This window comes from Hibiscus syriacus, unplaced genomic scaffold, assembly GCF_006381635.1.
Source record: "Hibiscus syriacus cultivar Baekdansim isolate YM2019G1 unplaced genomic scaffold, ASM638163v2 tig00006666_pilon, whole genome shotgun sequence".
Classification (NCBI taxonomy): Eukaryota; Viridiplantae; Streptophyta; class Magnoliopsida; order Malvales; family Malvaceae; genus Hibiscus; species Hibiscus syriacus.
Window position 1 is genome coordinate 185,327 of NW_024062106.1, and position 21,663 is coordinate 206,989.

Consider the following 21,663-nt stretch of genomic DNA (forward strand, 5'->3'; position numbering starts at 1 on the left):
ATCACATTTTATTCATTCATAATCATATATTTCATATTCATTAATAAAACATCACCATTAACAAAATGGCATATGTTTCAAGGGAATTCGAGAGATAATAAAGATGGTTGAGAATGCCTTAGGAGGTTTAAACATTAAAGTTATAACTGATGGTGAGTCATTCAAGCTTCATCGGCAGATTCAGTCTAGAATCTTGTTGAATTTCTTGAAAATTATATAGGAGTAATTTCGTGGTAAAAATTTCCAGATTGCAACTCCATATATTCAAGATTATTCACACAAAAAATCAGAATTTTTGGAGATCAAGAACACCTTCAAACAAAGCGATCACGAAAAATAGGTTGTTTGAGGACTCACCGTTCAATAGAGTCTATTGGATACTACTGAAGGTATTTGGTTCTGAAATTTTATAGGTGGTTTCTTGATGCATCGAAATACTTTTAAGAATTTTTCCAAAATTATTGAACACCGGTAACCCCCTAAAAAATGTTGCTCAAGTTGATCCAGCGTTTTCTAGGTTTTCTGGTTTGTTTTTTTTTTCTTTGACTCTTAGTGCTTTAGGTTCTTTTGTTTTCCCTTTTTATTGTTCTTTTGAATTATCTAACATATTATATTTCTTGTGTTAGTAGGATTAAAGAGTTTGCATACTTCTTCCTTCCTTGCATTCTCGTTCTCTTGGAGTCTAACCCTTGTTTGGCCTCTTAGAACTTTTAGGTTTTCTTATTGCCTTTGCTAGTAATCAAACTCCGATACGAACTGTGGAAGACTACTTGGTAAAGTGAGTTTTAAAGAGTACAAGATCGGCTTACTTGCCTCTCGTTGTGTTACTTTTTGGAGTGACTTGTGAGGTTTCTTGCTTTGTTGAATTTTCTTTCTTTTTTTTTATTTTACTTTAAAATTTTCTTTTGAGTGTTATGATTTCAGGATGGGCGACAATAACAGCAAGACACTTCCGGCTATCTTAGCCGCACTTGCCCGACTCATGACTCAAGTTGAAAGATTTGATGAAATTGTGAGAGAACGACAAAAACCATAACTGGATCTACCAAACCAGAATCCAAAACCAAACAATGCTGAACTTTTGGTACCCGGGCGAGAACAACCACGTTTCCAAGCACCCGAACTCTTTGCAAAACCAAAGTTCACGATCTCATCTTTCAAAGGAGACAATGATCCAGATAGGTACATCGAATGGGAAGGAAAAGTTGATCTCATGTTTGCATACCATGATTGTCCCCAAGCTAAACAAGTTCACCTCATCACCATGCAATTCGAAGGATATGCTCAAACTTGGTGGATGCAAACAAGGAAAAAGATCCAGAACTTCCAAATTCCAACAATCACTTCTTGGATCGACCTCAAACAAACCATGACAAAACGATTCCTACCGACACATTATACACGAGAAGTTAAACTATGACTACAACAACTTCGACAAGGTAGAAGTTTAGTTGAAGAGTACTATAAGGAGATGCAGTCCTTACTCAATAGAGCTAACATAACCGAAAAAGAAGAGGTCACCGTGTCAAGATTCGTCGTCGGCTTAAACTCAAACATCATTAATCTTCTTGATCTACAAGAGTACGAAAACCTTGAAGATACACTAAAGAAAACAATGACAATCGAAGCACAAATCCAAAGGAGATCTCGATTCAGTGAACATTACCAAGGTACTTCATCCTATTACCAAGGTAATCCTTTAAATCCTTCCTCATTTTCTACTTCATATTCTCTAAAAAATCCAAGAGATGACAAACCTGACAAGGAGAAAGAACGACCAGTAAAGAATGACATACTTCCAGTCCCTAAAGATCAAATGATAATTTGTGAGGAGGTAGGGAAAGCAAAAAAATAAAAAGTAGAGAAAGAGGCAAAAGCAAAAGAGGTCACTAGTTATAAAAGCCAAAAGAATAATGACCCATGAGAGGTGAGTGAACATAAATGTGAGAAGAAAAGAGTGACTCAAAATCTATGTGTGAGCACAAAAGAATTGAGAGAGAACCCTCTTTACAAACAACCTTACATCCTTGTTTACTTTAGGGAATCAATTGTTTCGATTTCTAACATTAACAAGGATTTGTCTAGTGTGTTTTCATCTCTTTTATAGGATTTTCAAGAAGTGTTAGGTGATCTACCTAACAAGCTACCACTAAAAAGAGGAAAACAACACCAAACTAATCTAATTCAAGGTTTCATCATACCTCGTCAAACATACAATCTCGAAGAAACCAAAGAGTTGGATTTGTTACAAAAAGGCTACATCCAGGAAAGCCTTAGTCGTGACGCCATCTTAACGATGAAACATGACTTGAACAACTCCACATGCTTTATAGTTCGTACACAGGGAATCCATGTAAATGATGAGAAAGTAAAAGCAACACGAGACTGTCCCACACCATCTTCTATCGCCAATAGTTGTCGAATAGTACTAGGTGACCCTCCTAACGGGTTACCACCTGAAAGCCCTAATCACTATGTCATATCAATGAAGAGTCACGATTTATGGGAGTCCAAAGGTAAGTATTTTATTATTCATTTTTAATGACATTGTAACGTACTTCTTTTCCTTTTTACAAGGTAAAGCTCGTGAAGTTGTCATCCATACTAAACATAACTCCTTTAAGTACATAACAGACCGAGGTAAACAAAAAACAGTAGACGATGCACTACCACGAAGGTATACTCTTACCTATCAAACGTATACTACTATTCCGAGAATTGAACATATCAAAGATGTATATCACAATAACTCGGACATTTCTGATATTTCTACCCATACTTTTAAAAGTGCTTCTAATGAGTTTTATCTTGTATATGAGTTTCCTTGCCAACTAAATAGGTTCTACAGTCCAAAAATCTCCTCTAGAGAATTCTTAATTCATGAACCACACTTAAGAGACTTAAGGGATTACTTTAACAAACCAGTTGATATGTTTTTTAATCACTCATTCTCGCCACACACGAATACAACCATGGAGAAATTATCTGAAGCAATCACACAGAAAACCAACAGTGGTCGGCACCATGTTGAATTTCAACCTAAACATCAGATTACAAGACTTGTATGCAAAAGAGGATTTCAAGACTATACGAAATCAGTTCCTACAAAGAAGAAACCTCGACTAAAACGCATAAGGACACATCACATTGATCCTGGTAAATGTTTCACAAGTTTTTCTTCCAACACATCTAATTCTTTTTCTTTTTGGATTTTCAGATTCGAGGACGAATCCTTTTGAGGAGTGGGGGAATGATACATGCAACAGAGTCCATAATACATACTTCTTTGGACTAATGTTTCTACTCGAACCTATTAGAAGAACAAAGTCTCGAAGATTCAAAGCATATCTATTCAGTAAGCCTAATGTGAATGAATCATTAAACAATTCTAATATTGCTCCCTTTAATGTTTCAGATTCGAGGATGAATCTTTTTGAAGAAAGTAAGGATGATACATGCATCACAAGGCTCACATAAAAGGAAGAAGTAATAACTCTTCCAAATGATCCACTCGTCCAAGCCTTGGAAAAGAAGACTAGAACAGCGGCAGACTTGTGATGACTTTTTGAATGGTATCCTGATCTTATTTAGTCAATATGTCTCCTGAAGATACAATCGTCTGTCTCTTATCTTTCCAACGGTTCTTGAATCGCATCAATCCAATATTGGGAACTCAATATATGGTCATTTTACTGAAGACGGTGCAGGAAATCCTATACGGAATTAATACGAGATTTTGTAAATAAATACGAATTTTCAATATTTATATTGATTATTTGTGATATAATTTAATATAGGATGATGAATTATCTTTTAAGATCAGATTTATTATTTTATTAGGAATTAAGGTTGGTTTAAAATAATATTTTTAGTTATTATTATTTTATTAGGAAATAGAGTTAAGACATGATTAGTTTATTATTATTTTATTCTTTAGTTATTTAGGACCTTTAGAACTCAGCCCCTATATAAAGGAGGCTTCATTCAACTTTGTAATCAAGATTTCTTTGATTAATAATACAACGAGAGTTTGTTTTTGCAAGTGTTGATTGTCTTGTGCCTTCGAAGCTTATTCTCCTTGAGTTCTTTCAAGTTCTTGTGAGGGAGATTAATCTTCACACTCCAATTTGCCTTTTCATCGTGACTAGGAGGGTTGGTTAGAGCCATATTATTGTGTTTGCCTTTTCATCGCGACTATGAGGGCTCGATAGGACATTATCCATCGATTTTCCACATATCCATCCACGCCATCAATCATCTTTACCGTTCACCTTCATAAGGGAGATCTTTTGATTTCTTGGTTATCTTATTTTATTTGCAATTCATTTTATCTTTTCTTTATCTTGTTTTAATCTTGTTTCTTACCTTGTTTCCAGCACCTAAAAGAAACTCTAAGAACCCTACTTGCTGCTGCCACCACCTTCCCCTATTCATTCCCCATTATTCTTCATCGAGTCTAGAGCTTTCTAGGTTTTATTCTTCAACAAGAGCAACGTTCATTAACCCGCCACCGCTTCCCCTATCAGTATCACTATCTAAATCCACAGTCGCCCAGTACCCACTAAAGTTATACCCATCCCCGCCCCAATTCGAGCGGGTACGGTGTAGAATCCACGAAATTGTACCTGTTTGCCATCCCTAGGTGGCGGATTGTATCAAATTGATGCCACAGTGAATGATCAGCATAATGGTGCAAATAATTTAGAAATAAATGTAGTTAATAAAGTTTCAGCTGATATGAAAAATTCTTATGTCTTGTGGCACATGAGACTTGAGCATCCTACTCATGCTTCACTTGTAAAAGCTTGTAAAAATGTTGGCATTATTTTTCCTACTACTGCAAATACAGTGAATGATGATATGTGTGTTTCATGTAAAATGGGAAAAATCCATAAGATTCCTTTCAATGAATCCTCTATGGTTTATACTAATCTCTTCCAACTTGTTTTCTCAAACTTATAGGGGCATTCTCATATTGCTTCAAATAGTTTTTATTATTATGTCTCGTTTGTTGATGCTTACACGAGATATTGTTGGGTGTATTTATTGAAAACAAAGGACCAGGCTTTATAAGCTTATCAGTTGTTTTATGAAATGGTCAAAACTCAGTTTAGTGTTATGATTAAAGAAGTACAAACGGACTAGGGGTGAGTATCGTTCTATATCTCCTTTATTAACAAAGCTAGGTGTTCATCATCGATTGTCTTACCCACATACTTCATAACAGAATGAAGTAGTTGAGAGGAAACACCACCACATTATTGAATCGACCCTTGTTTTGATAGCTCAAGCATCCTTACGATTTAGGTTTTGGTCTTATGCAGATAGCACTGCAGTTTATCTAATCAATCGTCTTTCCACACATGTTTTGCAAGAAAAATCACATTTTGAAGTGTTGTACAACAAATTACCAGATCATGAGTTTTTAAAAGTATTTGGGTGTAGGTGTTTTCCTCATCTTCGTCTTTATCAAAGTCATAAACTCAGTTATAGGTCACAATCGTGCACCTTTCTTTGATATAGCTCACAACACAAGGGATATCAGTGCATGGCTTCTGATGGGAGAATTTACATCTCGAGGAATGTTATTTTTTATGAACATTTTTTTCTTTTACAGGTAAACAAGATGTTGTTATTAAAAACAATGGACAAAACCCTACAAAGTCGTCTATATAGCTGTCAGTGGTTGATGGTGTAAGAAGGGTTTGTATGAGAATGGGTGTGTTACACGAAAATCAAGAACGATCATCTATCTTGCATATGGAACCTAACACGATGTCTCAAGATAGAGGACAACAAATGTCTAGTACTAGCCCTGTTATGAATTCAGTTGGGGGAAGTATGGAGCACTCGAATGCATTCAAAGAAGACACTACAAATCAGTTACCTAATGGTGCTAGTTTGGCTCAAAGTGAGTCACAAGGTGTGATGCAGAATACTTGTGATGAAGTGCAGTCAGTGGTTGATCCTGTTACTGGACATCATATGATGACCAGGAGCAAATGTGGAATATTCAAACCAAAACTCTATTCCATGATTCCTATAAAAGCTGAAAAGGAACAAATCTTGATATACGAGGCATTACAGTCTTGACGACAGACATAATAGTGATTATCCTGTAGGCTAGCTCCGACAGACGATTCACAAGAGAAAATTCACCCAAAAACCAGAGAAAAAAAAGTCTCTAGGGTTTAATAAAATATTATAAAATCAAAATTGGGAGATCAACACATTGTCACTTGTCAGTTTACCAAATGGGAGATCAATATTGGGATACAAGTGGATCTTTCGAATAAAGAGGAATGTTGATGGAACTGTGCAGAGGTATAAGGCAAGGCTTGTGGCCAAGGGATTCACACAAGTCCCTACACATGATTTTCAAGAAAATTTCAGCCTGGTAGTCAAATCCTCTAATATTAATGTCATGTTAGCACTTGCAGTTCAGAATAAATGGGAGCCGAGGTAAGTGGATGTGAACAATGCCTTTTTAAATGGTGATCTTCATGAGGACGTATTCATGCAACAACCTCAAGATTTTTAGAAGGAAGCACCAGATGGCTCTCGATTGGTATGCAAATTACAAAAGGCTTTGTATAGGCTTCGACAAGCCCCGCGAAACTGGTTTGCTAAGTTGAGAAGTTATGTGATTAGCATTTGTTTCAAGAGTACACAGACTAACATCTCACTCTTCATTAAGCAAGAAAAATGACGAGTAATGTATATTATGGTTTATGTCGATGATATAATCATCACTGGCTGCTCGAAGGATGAGGTTGAGAATGTAGTTGTTTTGCTAAGCAAGAAGTTTTTCTTAAAAGATCTTGGTCAGTTGAATTTTTTTCTTGGTATTGAGGTTAAGCGTGCAGGTGGTGCTATTTTTCTTAGCCAAAAGAAATACATCATGGAGTTGTTAACCAAGGCACTAATGGATATATCTGCCTCACCGCCCACACCTATGATCTCTTCACTTAAGCTCTTCAAAGAGTCAGGTGATGAGTTGAATGATGCAAAAGAGTATCGAAGCCTGGTGGAATCACTCTTGTATGCTTGTCATACGAGGTCAAATATTGAATTTAGTGTGAACAAGTTGGCTCAATTCATGCAAACACCCTGGGAACAACTTTTTGTTGCAGCAAAACAGGTTCTACGTTACCTTCGAGGGACCCTTGACTATGGGCTGGTGTTTTCTCCGAGTGATGAGCATTTTCAACTTACAGCATTTGCAGATGTTGATTGGGGAGGTAGTGTAGATGACCAGCGTTCAATATCCGGGTGTTGTGTGTATCTAGGAGGTAATTTAGTTATGTGGAGTTCAAGAAAACAAAAGAATGTTTGCAGGTCTACTACTGAAGCCGAGTATCGAAGCTTAGCAGATATTACATCTGTTGTAACTTGGTTGGACGCATTAATAGCAGATATGGGAGTTTGAGTGCAAGCTTCACCAGTTATTTGGTGTGATAATTCAAGTGCAATTGCAATGAGTGAAAATCATGTGTATCATTCGAAGACTAAGTATATTGAACTTGATGTTCATTTCGTTAGGGAAAAAGTAACAACATGGAAGTTGAAGGTTAATTATGTGCCTACTGAACATCTGGTTGCTAATGGATTAACTAAAACGTTAACAAAAGATCATTTTGATACGTTTCGACAAAAACTGGGAGTATTACCATTTGAAAAATTGATGTAGCAAGAAGAATATTGTTGAACGTGCTCGCACTGAAGAGTTGAAGCAGCAGGGAGGATGTTGAAGAGTTGAAACAGCAGGGAGGATGTTGAGCATATTCTGGAAGATGTCAACTCAGCATATTTAATTGTTAGGCTTAACAACCTTGGCTATTCTGTTACTATGAACTATATAAATACAGTGTAGTGCTTTGTAAACGAGGAATAAAATAAGATTCTTGATGTTCTTCTTTACTTTGCTTTCTCAACATCGCCTCCAAGCTTCAACCACACACTTTGTTTGGGGATCATAAACAACGGTTTCTCCGAGATCTGCAACGGAATTATCGTTGGATTTTGATTCGTTCTTGATGGGCTTTAATTTTTTGGCTTTTCCAAAGCTTCCTTCGATTGATCATCCCAGGTCTAGCTCGATTTCATCTTCTCTCAACCCCATTATCCCACAGTTGTTTTCCATTTCAAATTGCTAAAAAAAAAAACGCTTCTTCCTAAAACCTCATGCTACAAACGAAGAATCCAAATATTATGAGAACAAACAATGAAAATGTACTCATTTTGTACGGGTATTTGCGTTTATATTGCTTCCCTCTTTTGAATTTAGATTTTCAGGGGAGATAAAAGGGAAGGGGAGAATAGATAGTAGGGAAGGCCCGGAAGGCTTCGTGTCGAGATGGTTAAAGGGGAGATGTTTACACGTAAGAGTGTTTTTGGACATATGTGGCAGGATTGGAATTTAAAACTATTTTAATTAAATTCTTAAAAAGTTGATGTTCTATCAATCAGATCCTTAATCAATCTTTAATTTTAGCTCATATTTGACGTAAAACGTGTTTAAAATATATATACGTACAAAGAAATGTTTCTTAACATTCTACTTTGTTGTGCAAATCGCTAAGAAATCAATTTTGGAATTAAGGATAGTGAGAGAATGACACGTGGCTTGGATGCATGCATGAAGAGCTGGTCAGGAACAACAATGGTAGCGTAGGAACTTTCTGAATACTTCTGCCATTATACGGGCACGTTGTCGCAGATCTCAACCGTTCTATTCAAGCATTCAATTATTCATTACGTTAAACGTGGCGGATCCTTAGATACGAAACGTGTAGGATGTCGTGAGGGTATGGCCCTTGTTGGCTATTGCGACCGCGACGCGTGGGTGGTATCACAGCTGGATCAGATTATTCAGGGTCAAGTTGCTTTTTCGAGGGGTGTACTGACGTGGTGGAGCTGTTTGGATAAGAAAAGATCACGTGGCGACAGTAAAAGGGACGAGGGATGAGGTATGCGGCGATACGCGGGATAGGCCGGACCCAGTGTGGCCCAAAGTTTGGAACTTGAAGGTAGAGACGCATGGAGGACACGTGGTGAAAGTAGAGAAATCACTAGCTTTCCTGGAGCAAATGGGTGATGGATTGCAGGTGATAACGATGGAACAATAAATCAAAATAATAATAATAATAATAATAACGATGGAACAGATCAACCAAAAGCGAAAAGTCTAGGATAAGACTAGAGAAAAACAGAACCATAGAGGTTGAAATTATAATGATCGAAAAAAATACAAATACCAAAAATGAAATTTACCCAAAGATTTCTAAAACGTTTTGATTTTAATGTGTATCTATATCATGGTTGATGATCCAAATACCCAAAGATAATGTTAAATTGAATTAAACGGTTCCACAGATTCAACTAGAAACCAACTGACCCGGACAATCAAAATCACTTCCAAAGAGATTCCAGAAAATTGTACCGCAAAAAGGCATGTTATAGCTTTTCGAATCAAACTTCAAAACAGATGAACTTGCCTAACATTAATTTCATAAAAATCTCTAAACTGGCATCCTCATTACTAGTTGGCCCTGCATAAAGCTGCCACAAAAATATTAACATATAGAATTATTATTTGGTACACTATTTTATCGTATATTGTGGACATAGGGAGAGAGATAAAAGAGAAAATGGCTGACCTCTTAATATAATAATAACAAAAGTCAACCAAGATGAATGTTTGAACAATTTCAGCAAGGATAACCATCGGGAACCACAGATAACCATATCCAAGCAAGAACAGATAACTCCCTCCTGTCTCATAAACCTTACATGTACAATATACAGGATCCGTTCACATTAATGCGTTTTAATCATGTCTAACGATTTAATTAATTCTATCTCAAGTATACATTATGTAGAGATTATGAAATTAACCTGGACGATCCAATGAGCGCAGGAGAGGAATCTGGCGACACCAAGTGCAAATACATAATGGGCCGTGAATGGTTCGATCATCTGAAAAATTCGAATAAAATATCAGCAAATTCATCATTTCTCGTATATCTGATGTTTATGATAAATAATAATGGATGATGAAACCTTTGCATTCTTCATCATACGAAGCTGTGGCACCACTGAAACTGATTCCAGATAAACACAAAAGGCCCAGAGAACTTGACTGATGTATGTGGATGTACCAAATGGGTGGATTAACACGGCAAGTACGGCACATGGCACCAACTGTAATTGTGCACGACAAAATATTATGATCAAGCTCAAAAAAAGGGGAAAAATGGGTGAAGTTTGCGATTACCAAATAGTAGATGGGGAAATTATCAAGCTCCTTGATGTAGGAGGACTTCAACTTGAATCGAATCATGTACATAACCCATGCGGTGAAAACAAATGTGGCGAGATCCAGCAATGTATGGATGTCACCTTCCAACATGAAGCTGCACACTATTCTTGCCGCTAAAAACATGGCTGTGAGTTGTTGAGTCTTCAACGAAAGCCCTTAACAACAAAACACTTGACTACTTCACTAAATCACATCACATACATACATACATACGTGGATGAGTGTTATATGTAAATACCAGAACATGTCTTCTTGGTGGTAAGCTTGTAAATCAAAGCAACAATCCCAGCCACATGGATGAACTCGGAGGCAACAAAGAAGTGATTATGATTTTTCACCGTGAGCTTCAATACCGCGAAAGATAACACCAACGCCACCACTGCAAGCAAGATCTTCACCATCGCCGGTTGCTTCCATATCCATTGAAGCGCGTCCTTCATCGCCGATTTTGAATCTCTCTTGCTCCCATTCTCGAAGAGAAAAGTTGATTATAATTTCCAGGGCTAAAAGGCGGTGCTCTGAAAATGGTGGGCTAAAGGCAGTGTGAGAAAGAGAGAATTTTGGTGAAGACACGAAGAGGGCATGCAGGAGGGTGTGGCAGTGGCATTTAAGGACGTGGATTCCTTTTAAGGCATGGAGATTGACTGAATCGCGAAATTGGTGCGATTGCCTGATTTGGCTGGTGCTGATTTGGTAGCAGTTGGTTTTGTGAATTCCAGATAGATACTTTGCTATTTATGTCGAGATATTAAATGAGTTTCCTTGTAGGTTTTTTTTTTACTGGTCAATATATTGTCTTTTTTAGTTAACAGTGTTTTGTTAGGTTTCATAAATGGATAACTAAAATCTATTTGCTCTGTTTCCTATCACTCAATACTCAAATCCATTAAATTAGAAGTCCGAATCCATCGAGCCCAAAACAAATTCAAAGTTCCAAATCTTAATTCCTAAAATCTGATTCTTCAATAACATTCACGTACACATTATCAGCCATATGAAACACCTTTATTCAACATTTGAAACTTTCGTTCCCTCCTAATATTTATGTCATGGATTTGTTAAACGATATTAATAATTAAGTGATTTATTATTATTATTTAAGGTTTTAGATTTAAACGTTGTGTATACTAGGGATTTATACGCTTATTGTTAATTGATTAAGAGTTTTTTATAATAAAAGTTCGAATAGACATTATTGTAGTATCTTCTTATCCTCTCTATAATATCAGTCTTTACATATTAAAATCTTTAAAAATATTCTTTCTTCATTGATAACTTTTTCATTCGTTGAGGTTAAAATTCTTTCCTACCGGTCATAAACCTTTTCACAAAACTTTTGATAAATTCAAAAGATATGTCAAAACTAAATCTATTAACTGACAATAAAAATCAATGAATTATATTAATTTGTATATAAAATCATCACTTTGTACTTAATAATACAAATATACAAATATACAAAAGTTAGTTAAAATTAAACCCTTATGATAGACAAAAGGTAAAAAAAAAATTATTTATTAAAAAAAAAGGTAAAAAAAAGCTTCTTCCTCATCTTTAACTACCTTTTTCGCTCATATGCCTTTTTTTCATTTCTTTATTATTTTAATTATCTTATATTTATCAACATATTTATAAATTATTTAAAATAAAATATTAATATATTTAAATATGACTTATTTAATAATTTATATTTGACCTAAAAATGATTGAATGGAACTTAAATAATTTACAAATATAAACCTGGATTGACGTTGAGGGCGGCTCTGTGTTTGGGGTTTGGTGGGTTGGTGAGAGAGAGATATCGTTGTCCCACACCGACTATCCTACCAATTTCAGATTTATTCAATAGAACAGATCTTATCTTTGGTCCCTCCATCATTTTTTTGACCCACACATTTACTTTACCTATCTCTCCTTTCCTTATAATAAGTTTTACTCTCATATTTTATTTGTTAGACTTTAAAAGTTTTTAATTTCTTCACTTAATTTAAGACATTGAGTTTTTGAGTCATTTTGTCGTTAATTAGTTAACCGGTGTTAAAATGACATCGTTTTAATTTTTTTTATCAAAACGACGTCGTTTTGCATCTATATAGAAGCCTATTTATATTTTCGTTAGTGAGGAAATGATTGGATGACCAAACAAATCTCAATGTGTTAAATTTAGTGAGAAAATTAAAAAGATTTAAAGTATAATGAGTAAAATAATATATACTAAATTATACGATTATCAAATTTGTAATTTACTCAACTTTAAAATTTACCTCTCGAAGGAACTCGTCTATTAAATGATTTCTTTTTTTTATTTTACAGTAAAATATATGAATGACCCCAACTATAAGATATTATTTTATTGAGTTTATTGACTATTAAAAGTTATAAAATAGTCTTTTGATTATAAGGAGTTATTTTGTTGAGTCCATTGACTATTAAAAGTTACAAATTGATCATTCAATTATTTATTATGTTTCAAACTCATCATTTTTTGTTAAAAAAATAACAATTATATAAGTTGGACGTTAACATGATGCATAAGATATGATAGTCTTGAGATTATGAGAACATATTTTTCTCATATCTTAACCAGTACGTTAACGTACAACTCAGACTGTCCTTAAAATTTTTAGCAAAAATGATGAATTTAGAATATAATTGTTAGTCGCATGATTATTTTGTAATTTCTAATAGTAAATGGAATTAACAAAACAATTTTCTGTAATCAAAATATTATTTTTTTAATAAAAAAAATTATAGTTAAAAGAATCATTTATATATTTTACCCTAGGTTTCAACGAGATATGACTAGGGTTTTTTGACAAAGGAGATATAATCAAGTTTTCTCCTCTCGTTATATCTTAATGTATATACATTGAAATTATGATAAAGTATATAAATGATCATTAATTATAGAATGTTGCTTCATTAAATGTCTTTTAATTATTAAAAAATAAAATATGATTTTTAAAATTATAAGTTGTTATTTTATCGAGTCTCTCGATTATTAAAATTTACAAAATAATTATCTAACTATTTATATATTCTAGTTGAGTCTTCTGACACAGTTGCTTGAACCCACGATCTTGAATAAAAATAATATTCTCTTTAAGTATTGAGGTCGCTTAATAGATTCAACTATAATATTTTTTAAGATTACGCTACGTATATAAATATGTGTCTAATACTAACAGGATTGATTAAAATGATAAGCAATTTAGTATTACTTGAGCAAGCTCGAGTTTAAGGTATTGTATATGCAAAAAATCCCGTTGAGAGATTTATTTAGTAAAATTAGATATAGAATATAGATAAATCCATGAAAATTAAAAAAAAAAATCAAAACATAAATGTTTAATTATTAACATATTATCTGAATTTCAGTGTCAATATACAAAAACAACATCCAAATATTTACAATTTTTTAAAGATTTCATCTATATAATATTAGTAGTAATGGATGAGCAACCAAAACTGTTTCCCTTTCCCCTTTGTTCGTTAGGCCGCCGCCATTGGTGTCCTCTTTTTTCTCGAAGGCAAAGGGCTCTTTAAAGATAACAGAAGCTCCACTTGCAAATTGCTTTTGAATTTGGGTCTGAATTGAAATATCTATTACTTCAACGTTTTTCTCTCCCGCGTAATATTTTTGCTTTTACAAAGCTGTTATTTTTTTATTAAAAAACAATATTAATAATAAACTATATATATCTATATATAAATATATATTATGCAAGTTATGGGATGACAATTGATCGCATTAGGATTGAGTTTTTATGAATATGATTTTATTTGAAAATATGTATCTTTCAATCTGGTTCAAAAATTATACTACATCTATAAAAAAATATTATATTTAAAAAAAACTAAAAAAAGAGGCCAAAACTTTAAAAATCATAATTTTAACTCCTAAACCTACGGCGATCGCCACCCTTTACTATCAACAAACCTCCACCTACCTTCAACTGCACGAGACCATCGATAACTCATTGAAAAGTCACCATAACATGAGCCAATCGACGATTAATTAATGTGTGTACCTTGACGAACCTTGACTTTACAATCATGATCTCACACGATCCCTACGGTTAATCAACGACAAGGATGATGACGTCTGACTTGGAAGATGAGAAGGACGACGTCAACGATAATGATCGTGGCTGGTAAAAATGATGTCGGAGGGTTAGGGATTTAGGGTTTTTTTTATAATTTAAGAAAAATTATGACATTTTTTAAATGATATGAAAAAATATATATTAAAAACTTTCAATCCAATAGCTTTTAAATATATATTTTATAAAATTTATTTTTTAAAAAATATTTAAAATAATTACAGTCAAAGTTTAAAAATATTGACTTTTAAAAAGTTAGAATTTTAATGGGGGGGGGGGGAGTATACTTTTTATCCGATTCAATCCTATTAAAAAAATAGTCTCTATCCGAATATTTAGGATACAAACCTAACATAACTCGAGACAAAATAATAATTTAATTAAAAAGTACTCTTAAAAAAAATTATATTATTATCTTCAAATCGAATGGAATTTTTTTACAATTCACTCAAATACCTCATCCTTTAAAAGATCCGATCTCATCCTAATGAATCTAATTTTCTCTAAAATAAATCTAACTCTATAAAATTGAGTCGAAATTCATACTAAATTGTCATCCCTATGTAAGACATATAGGACGGAGTAGGAGAGGATCCACACATTTCAAAGGCCAACGGCAACCCTACATATCCATCCCATTCCCCTCGGTTCGCCCCCTCCCTCTCCTTCCTCAAAGCTTATATTTTCCTGTGTCTTTATTCACATCTTTCTTTTACATTCCTTGCATCTGGGAGCCTTGGATTTCACCTCTTTCTATTCCAAATCTGGGGTTTTCACCAGCTTTTAGATTGTGTAGTGTATTTTTTTGAGGGATTGAATCAAGGCTTGGGGTTTTCATTATTCTTTCGAGCGTGGTTTTCTTTCATTTGTGGTTTTGTCAATGGGCTCTTTGGATGAGGGCCATTTATGCGTTGAGATTGAGAATGGTTTTGAGAAAGAGCCTGAAACTATAGCTATTGAGGATTCTGTGAAAGTTCTATTGCAGGGTTTGGGTGAGGATGTCAACAGGGAAGGTCTTATGAAAACTCCCCTTCGTGTTGCAAAGGCACTTCGTGAAGGAACCAAAGGTGCTTTTTCTCCCATTTATTTATTCATTCTTCTAAATCCCAGTTTTTTAGTATATTGATTCAGAGCAATTTATCTGAGATCTGCATTAAATATGGGGTTCTTGGCTTTTGTTGATTAAGTATGTTTTAGGCTCCATTTTAACCTTACCATACAAGATAATATGTTGTTTTTACATGTTCTTTTAATGTTCAAATATAAGGTTGTGTTTGTTCACTATATGTATATTCATGTTTATCTCAAGTTTTTGTGCTGAGTTTTGATCCAAGGCTTTTCTCCGACCTTCCTCAGGTTACAAGCAAAAGGTAAAGGATATTGTTGAGGGAGCTTTATTCCCTGAACTGGGTTTACATGATGGGGTTGGTCATGCTGGAGGAGTAGGTGGGCTTGTTATCGTTCGAGATCTCGATCTGTTTTCGTATTGTGAGACGTGTTTGCTCCCGTTTCAGCTTAAGTGTCATGTAGGTTATGTGCCATCTGGTCAGCGGGTTGTCGGATTAAGCAAACTGTCGAGAGTAGCTGATGTTTTTGCGAAACGACTGCAAGACCCTCAGCGTTTGGCAGATGAAATATGTTCGGCTTTGCACCATGGAATCAAGCCAGCAGGGGTTGCTGTGATACTCGAGTGTTTGCACATTCGTTTCCCAAATGTGGAATCAGTCTTGCTCGACTCGAAGCATCAAGGATGGGTAAAAGTGCTGGTGTCTTCGGGTTCGGGGGTTTTCGGAAATGAAAACGCTGATGCTTGGGTTGATTTTCTCGGTCTTCTGAAATTCAGAGGTGTGACTGTGGAGAAAATTCTCACCAGGGACTCTATAAGACAAAGTTGGTGCCCTTCACACTCTTCATCTATGGCTCAAATTTCGTCCGAGCTTGTAACAGCCAACCCTGATATGGTTGCTGCGGTAGCATCAATACTCAGATCTTTGGGTGAAGATCCATTAAGAAAAGAGCTTGCAGAAACTCCTGTCCATTTTGTGAGGTGGTTGATGAAATTTAAGAATGCGAAGTCGGAGATGAAGCTGAATGGCTTCACTTGTGGCATAACCGTTCTCCTTAAATCCAACGGGGAAGTCGGCTTGCGCAGCAACAAACATATGCATTCGGAGTTGAACCTGTCATTCTGGTCACAATGCGAACATCATCTGCTTCCATTTTACGGTATGGTCCATATTGGATACTTGTGCCCTAAAGGATTCAATCATGTCGGGAGGTCCCTTTTGCAGTCGATCATACATTTTTATGGCTTCAAGCTCCAAGTGCAAGAAAGACTTACCAGGCAAATAGCCGAAACGTTTTCGTCAATCTTAGGTGGGGATATCATGGTCGTCGTGGAGGCTAACCACACCTGTATGATTTCTAGAGGGATCAAGATGTTCGGCAGTAACACAGCCACCATCGCCGTGCTCGGCCAATTTGCAACCGATCCGGCTGCTAGGGCGATGTTTTTACAGAGCATTCCAGACGGCACTGCATCTCAAATATCATAGGTACTCTTTTTACAGAGTTATTCTTTGCCTCGGTTCATGCTTTCCCAGTATACAGCAGTGCCGAAAAGTGGTATAATTTTATATTTTATTACACAAAAGAAACCTGCTTGGTGCCCGTTATGTTCCAAATCCAGCTTTGATTATTGAAGGCATTTTTACATAATTAAGTTCAAATAAAATATTTTATAGTTAACATCTGAATTGTTGGTGGTTAGTTACTGTTATATGTTTTTATCTTCTTTAAGAATTAGAGATGTTCAATACATCAATACATTTTAATAACTAAACAAATAGTTTATGGTTTGAGCACGCAAAGATAATTGAACGGCTTATTGTTAAATAATTGAAAGTACTTTAGGACATATACTATTTATATTCACCTTAGCTTATTAAAAAAAACTTTCAATAACATTACATCTAACATTGTTCACATGCAAAATACAAGAAAGTTTAAGAAAACAAATACTGGCACACCAACGCTTGTATTGTTCAGAAAACTGAGTACCTGTTAATATACAAATGGTTCATTATCTAGGGCTCCACAATGATCTTGCCGGTGGCGTGACCGTCGATGCTCTTGGCCCAAGCCTCTTCAGCCTTGCTTAGAGGATGAGTTGAATCGATTACCGACTTAAGCTTTCCTGCTTGTGCTAACTTAACTAGATAATTGAGGTTATCTTGCTTAACCGCCGTGAACAATGGCAGCAGTTTCTTCTTCGCGAACGTGATCTTTTTCATGGCAACACTCATCAGGGTACCAAAACCAGGAGTGGTATCCACTACCTTTCCTTTTGAAGTCAAGTTAGCCTCGAAGGTAGACCAAGGAATGTTGGCCGTACAGTGGATGATTATGTCATACTTTCGACCGGAAGGGCTCTTCAGAGCAGCGCCTTCGGGAGTCTTGTAGTCGAGAACCTCATCGGCCCCCAGGCTCCTGACTAAATCCATGTTACGAGCCCCGCAGGTGGCGGTCACGTGTGCATTTGCAAGCTTTGCCAGTTGAACCGCATATGTACCTACACCACCTGAAGCAGCGGTGATCAGGATGTTCACTTGGGGACCGCTTCCATCAAGTTTGAGTCCGGCGAGCTTGGTGAGGACTGGTGAGCTGCGAGGCCGGCAATTGGCAAAGCCGCGGCATCAGCGGCGGATACCTCTGGAGGCCTTGGAACTGTCGAACCCGAATGAGCCACAGCAAATTCAGCAAGTGCACCTCCATTCTGCCATTGCAAAATGCATCCATATCGTGAAACTTGTATGGCTTGAACCAACAAAATTTGAACAAGTAATATGAATAAGAAAGAGTACTTACACCAAGCGTGGCAACAATTTTATTCCCAACTTTGAAATTGATGACTCCGGCTCCAACCTGTACGATTTCTCCGGCAGCATCCGTACCGGGAATGTGGGGGAATTTGCGAGGTAAAAATGGGCGGGCTATACCATTTTGTATTTTCCAGTCGATTGGGTTAATACTAGCCGCCTCCACTTTGATCAACACTTCATCCTTTTTTGGACTGGGAATCGGAACTTCAACGTGCTGCAACAAACATCAAATTCACAACTCAAATTCGGATTCCATTCGAACTTAGAAAATCTAAATATTTAATAAACAATCAAAATTCACAACATCTCGATCTCACTGGAAACGTTTGAATATTTTGAATTTATAGTAAAGTGATCCACACATGAAACGTTTGAAATCTTTCTTTCAAATCCAGATCGACATAAAGCGTTGAATTTTTATCGGTCTACAGTCAGAGTAATGTTTTTCTATGAATTGCTTGGATGATATATTTATCAAATGAAACTGGACTTGCATTCTTATCATTTCTTTTTCTCGTCTAATTATTAAAACAAAGAATTATTAATCTTATTATATCTATATTTCCCGGTCTGGCGGCTATTTCTTTTCAATTACATTAAACGGCGACTTGGCACTTCCAGGTTGGTGTTGCTTTTCCTTTATAAGCTAGTCTCCAACACCACAAGAATTATTCTTATCTATTATATCCATTGTTGATCATCAAAGTGTTTGAATTGAAACTTTACGACATTTGATTAATTCTTATTTTAATAAAGTTTGTTTTCAGCATCTAACCTTATTATTTTTATGGATCGTTTAGTTCACGGAATATGAGATTATCATAATATTATATTACTTAACGTATGTTTGACTTGTTTGAGAGAGAGATGAAATTATAATGTTTGATTGAACAAGATAAGAAAAATATTTATTTTATCAAATTATTCCTGAGATATATTTTCTTTTATAACAAATTTAATTCTCAATATTAAAACCAAAATATTTACATGAAAGTTCACAAAAATATTATTTTTTATATTCTTGTAAAACTCAAAACATCATGTCAGTGACTAAAATATAAGGATTTAAAATTTAGCGGTTAAATTTGAATAAATTGAAAAGTTTAAGGACTGAATTTAGAATTTGTGTCTAGGACTTATTATCAAAGATGGAAGAATGAAAGGGCATTATGGTTGTATGCACCCATTTTTGTCCAGATCTTAAAAATTATTATTATTATTAATTATTTTATTTACATTTTGCAGATTATAAATTTGGCCCAAATGAAGCCCAAACAATTATAATCACCTTAGCCAACCCAGTTACAAGCCAACCCATATGACCCAACAACCCAACATTCAATCCGATCCGGTCATGTATGTCCATATAAGATTTTATTTGTTTGAACATAGTGTGATAATATTTAGGTTTAATACTAAAATAAGTGTCAATTTATACCTAAAATCTTGAATATGTGCCTAAACTATTTTTTGAGTCATTCAAGTGCTTAACGTTACAAACATTACCCATTTAGGTGTCGGAGTCATCAATGACGTTAATTTCTCCATTAAATGACACATGTCATAATATGGTGCTTTTAAAAATTTTATTTAAAATTTTTAAATAAAATTATATTTTTTTAAAGAAAAAAACATAAAAACTTTGAAATAACTCAAAAACTTTGAAAATTTTCATTTCAACCCCTAAACCCACGCCAACCATCGCGCTTTGCCGTCAACGAAGCTCCACTCGACCTCGACGGTCAATCGACGACAACTATGATGGCGTATGACTAGGAGGATGGTAAGGACTACGTCGGCGGCGGTGGTCGTGGCCGGAAAGGGGGGTGATGGCGGAATAAGGATAGGATTTTGGGATTTTAGATATTTGGGGGCATTTTATAATTTAAGAGAAATTAGAGTTTTTTTTAAATATAATAATATTTTAAAAAATAAATTTTAAAATCACCAGATTATGACATGTGTTACTTGACGGTGGAAATTAACGCAGTTGACGACCCGGGAACCTAAATGGATAATGTTTGTAACGTTAGGCACCTGGATGAGTAAAAAAATAGTTTAGTCAACTATTCGAGATTTTAGGTATAGTTTGAACACTTATTTTGGTATTAACCTAATATTTCTTATATATATTATGAGAATATACATTGATGTTAAATTTTCTCAAATAGATTTTTTTTTTGAATTGAAATGAAGATTACAAGGCTAAAGGATTGTCCCTGGTGTCGGCTAAGACCAGCTTGCTAATGTCCCCAGGAGCAGCGTCAAAATAAGCAATTTCAGCTAAGTTCACAGGGGCCAATTTGGCAAGAGCGTCGGCCACAGAATTGCCAGAACGAGGTGCCCAGCGAATACAGTCTCCCAAGCTTTATTTCTCCAGAAAGCGATAGCTCGAACTAAGGAAAAAGGGGCTGTTCGACGCATCCACAGAATCAATGACAATGAGTCGCACGGTTTGAGCACAATCGGTCTGAATTTCCAATTTAGTAACACGGCAATCCCACGCCATACGAAGTCCCTCATAGATACCCCAAAATTTGGATTGAAGAATAGAGGAGGTACCAAGATGCTTGCTAAATCCAATGATCCATGTGCCATTGGAGTCTCGTAAAATGCCACCGGCAGAGCCTATCGAGCTCCCAGAGGAAACCCCACCATCACAATTCAAGCAAAATAATCCCTCAAAGGGTCTTCGCCAGCCAATATAACCGTGAGCATATCCAGCTTTGGAGGTTTGTTTTCAAAGCAGCACGCCCAGCTATAAGCATGTTGGAAAACAGCCTGTAGAGGTCAAGATTCACCACTAAAAGTTTCCTCGTTTTGGCACTTTCAAAGCTGCCATAGAATGAAGGCAAAGAGTGAGGACCAAGGAACTTCATAACCAGGAGTAGTGGTTGAAATGGCAAGGTTAGACAGTAACCATGGGATGAGATCCAAAGAGAAGAAATTTGTGATCTTCGATGTGGGGAGGATACCATTCCAAAAGCGAAAAACATCTGGGCAGCCCCTTAGGACATGGAGGATTGTTTCGTGCGGAGCATTATAGGCGATACAATTAGAATTATGAGAGAGATTCCTACGAACTCTCTTTGTTGATGAAAACGGGTAAAGAAAACAAAAGAACATGAGAATTTTACGAGGTTCGGCAATGTGCTTACGTCCTTGGTGCCTAGGCGGCGCTAGAAGTTTTATTCAATCATATTTTAGGTCTAGGTTACATCTCTATTTATAATAGAAAACCCTGGTACATAATTACAAAATCAACCCTGTACCGTACCACGGGGGTTGCGCCCCCGCACCCCCAACCCATATAATTCGTAACCCCACAACGAGACTTTCTTTGTAAGGACAGTTGATG

At 35.7% G+C, this 21,663-nt stretch overlaps 2 protein-coding genes and 2 pseudogenes across 3 annotated transcripts; 1 reads left to right on the top strand and 3 right to left on the bottom strand.

Moving 5' to 3' along the window:
- The window catches only part of LOC120200958, a 31,533-nt pseudogene extending 23,311 nt beyond the window's left edge, over positions 1–8,222 (bottom strand).
- On the top strand, positions 852–17,081 carry LOC120200957 (GTP cyclohydrolase 1-like). 2 transcript variants are annotated; one of them, XM_039201663.1, is made up of 3 exons: positions 852–884; positions 15,290–15,491; positions 15,781–17,081. In XM_039201663.1, exons 2-3 carry the CDS (start codon positions 15,305–15,307, stop codon positions 16,977–16,979), a joined length of 1,386 nt encoding a protein of 461 aa, XP_039057594.1. In that variant the 5' UTR covers positions 852–884; positions 15,290–15,304; the 3' UTR covers positions 16,980–17,081. The 2 variants fall into 2 exon arrangements, with proteins under 2 accessions (XP_039057594.1, XP_039057593.1); XM_039201662.1 differs by lacking the exon at positions 852–884 and having other exon boundaries at positions 15,220–15,491.
- Positions 9,405–10,852, bottom strand: LOC120200959 (ER lumen protein-retaining receptor erd-2.2-like). The gene is made up of 6 exons (XM_039201664.1): positions 10,560–10,852; positions 10,277–10,476; positions 10,063–10,203; positions 9,898–9,978; positions 9,660–9,787; positions 9,405–9,561 (listed from the first exon to the last, which is right to left on the bottom strand). The coding sequence occupies exons 1-6, from the start codon at positions 10,759–10,761 to the stop codon at positions 9,522–9,524; spliced, it is 792 nt and encodes a 263-aa protein (XP_039057595.1). The 5' UTR covers positions 10,762–10,852; the 3' UTR covers positions 9,405–9,521.
- Positions 17,082–17,502: 421 nt separating the features above from the next.
- On the bottom strand, positions 17,503–21,184 carry LOC120200938 (annotated as a pseudogene).
- Positions 21,185–21,663: the final 479 nt, after the last annotated feature.

What these genes read in the sequence shown, in the direction of transcription:
- LOC120200959 (XM_039201664.1), bottom strand. Translation starts at nt 10,761, where the DNA reads ATGAAGGACGCGCTTCAATGGATATGGAAGCAACCGGCGATGGTGAAG. An exon ending in ATTTCCCCATCTACTATTTG is followed by an intron (nt 10,204 to 10,276) that starts GTAATCGCAAAC and finishes GCACAATTACAG; the next exon opens with TTGGTGCCATGTGCCGTACT. An exon ending in GCGCTCATTGGATCGTCCAG is followed by an intron (nt 9,788 to 9,897) that starts GTTAATTTCATA and finishes TGTACATGTAAG; the next exon opens with GTTTATGAGACAGGAGGGAG.
- LOC120200957 (XM_039201663.1), top strand. Translation starts at nt 15,305, where the DNA reads ATGGGCTCTTTGGATGAGGGCCATTTATGCGTTGAGATTGAGAATGGT. An exon ending in ACTTCGTGAAGGAACCAAAG is followed by an intron (nt 15,492 to 15,780) that starts GTGCTTTTTCTC and finishes GACCTTCCTCAG; the next exon opens with GTTACAAGCAAAAGGTAAAG.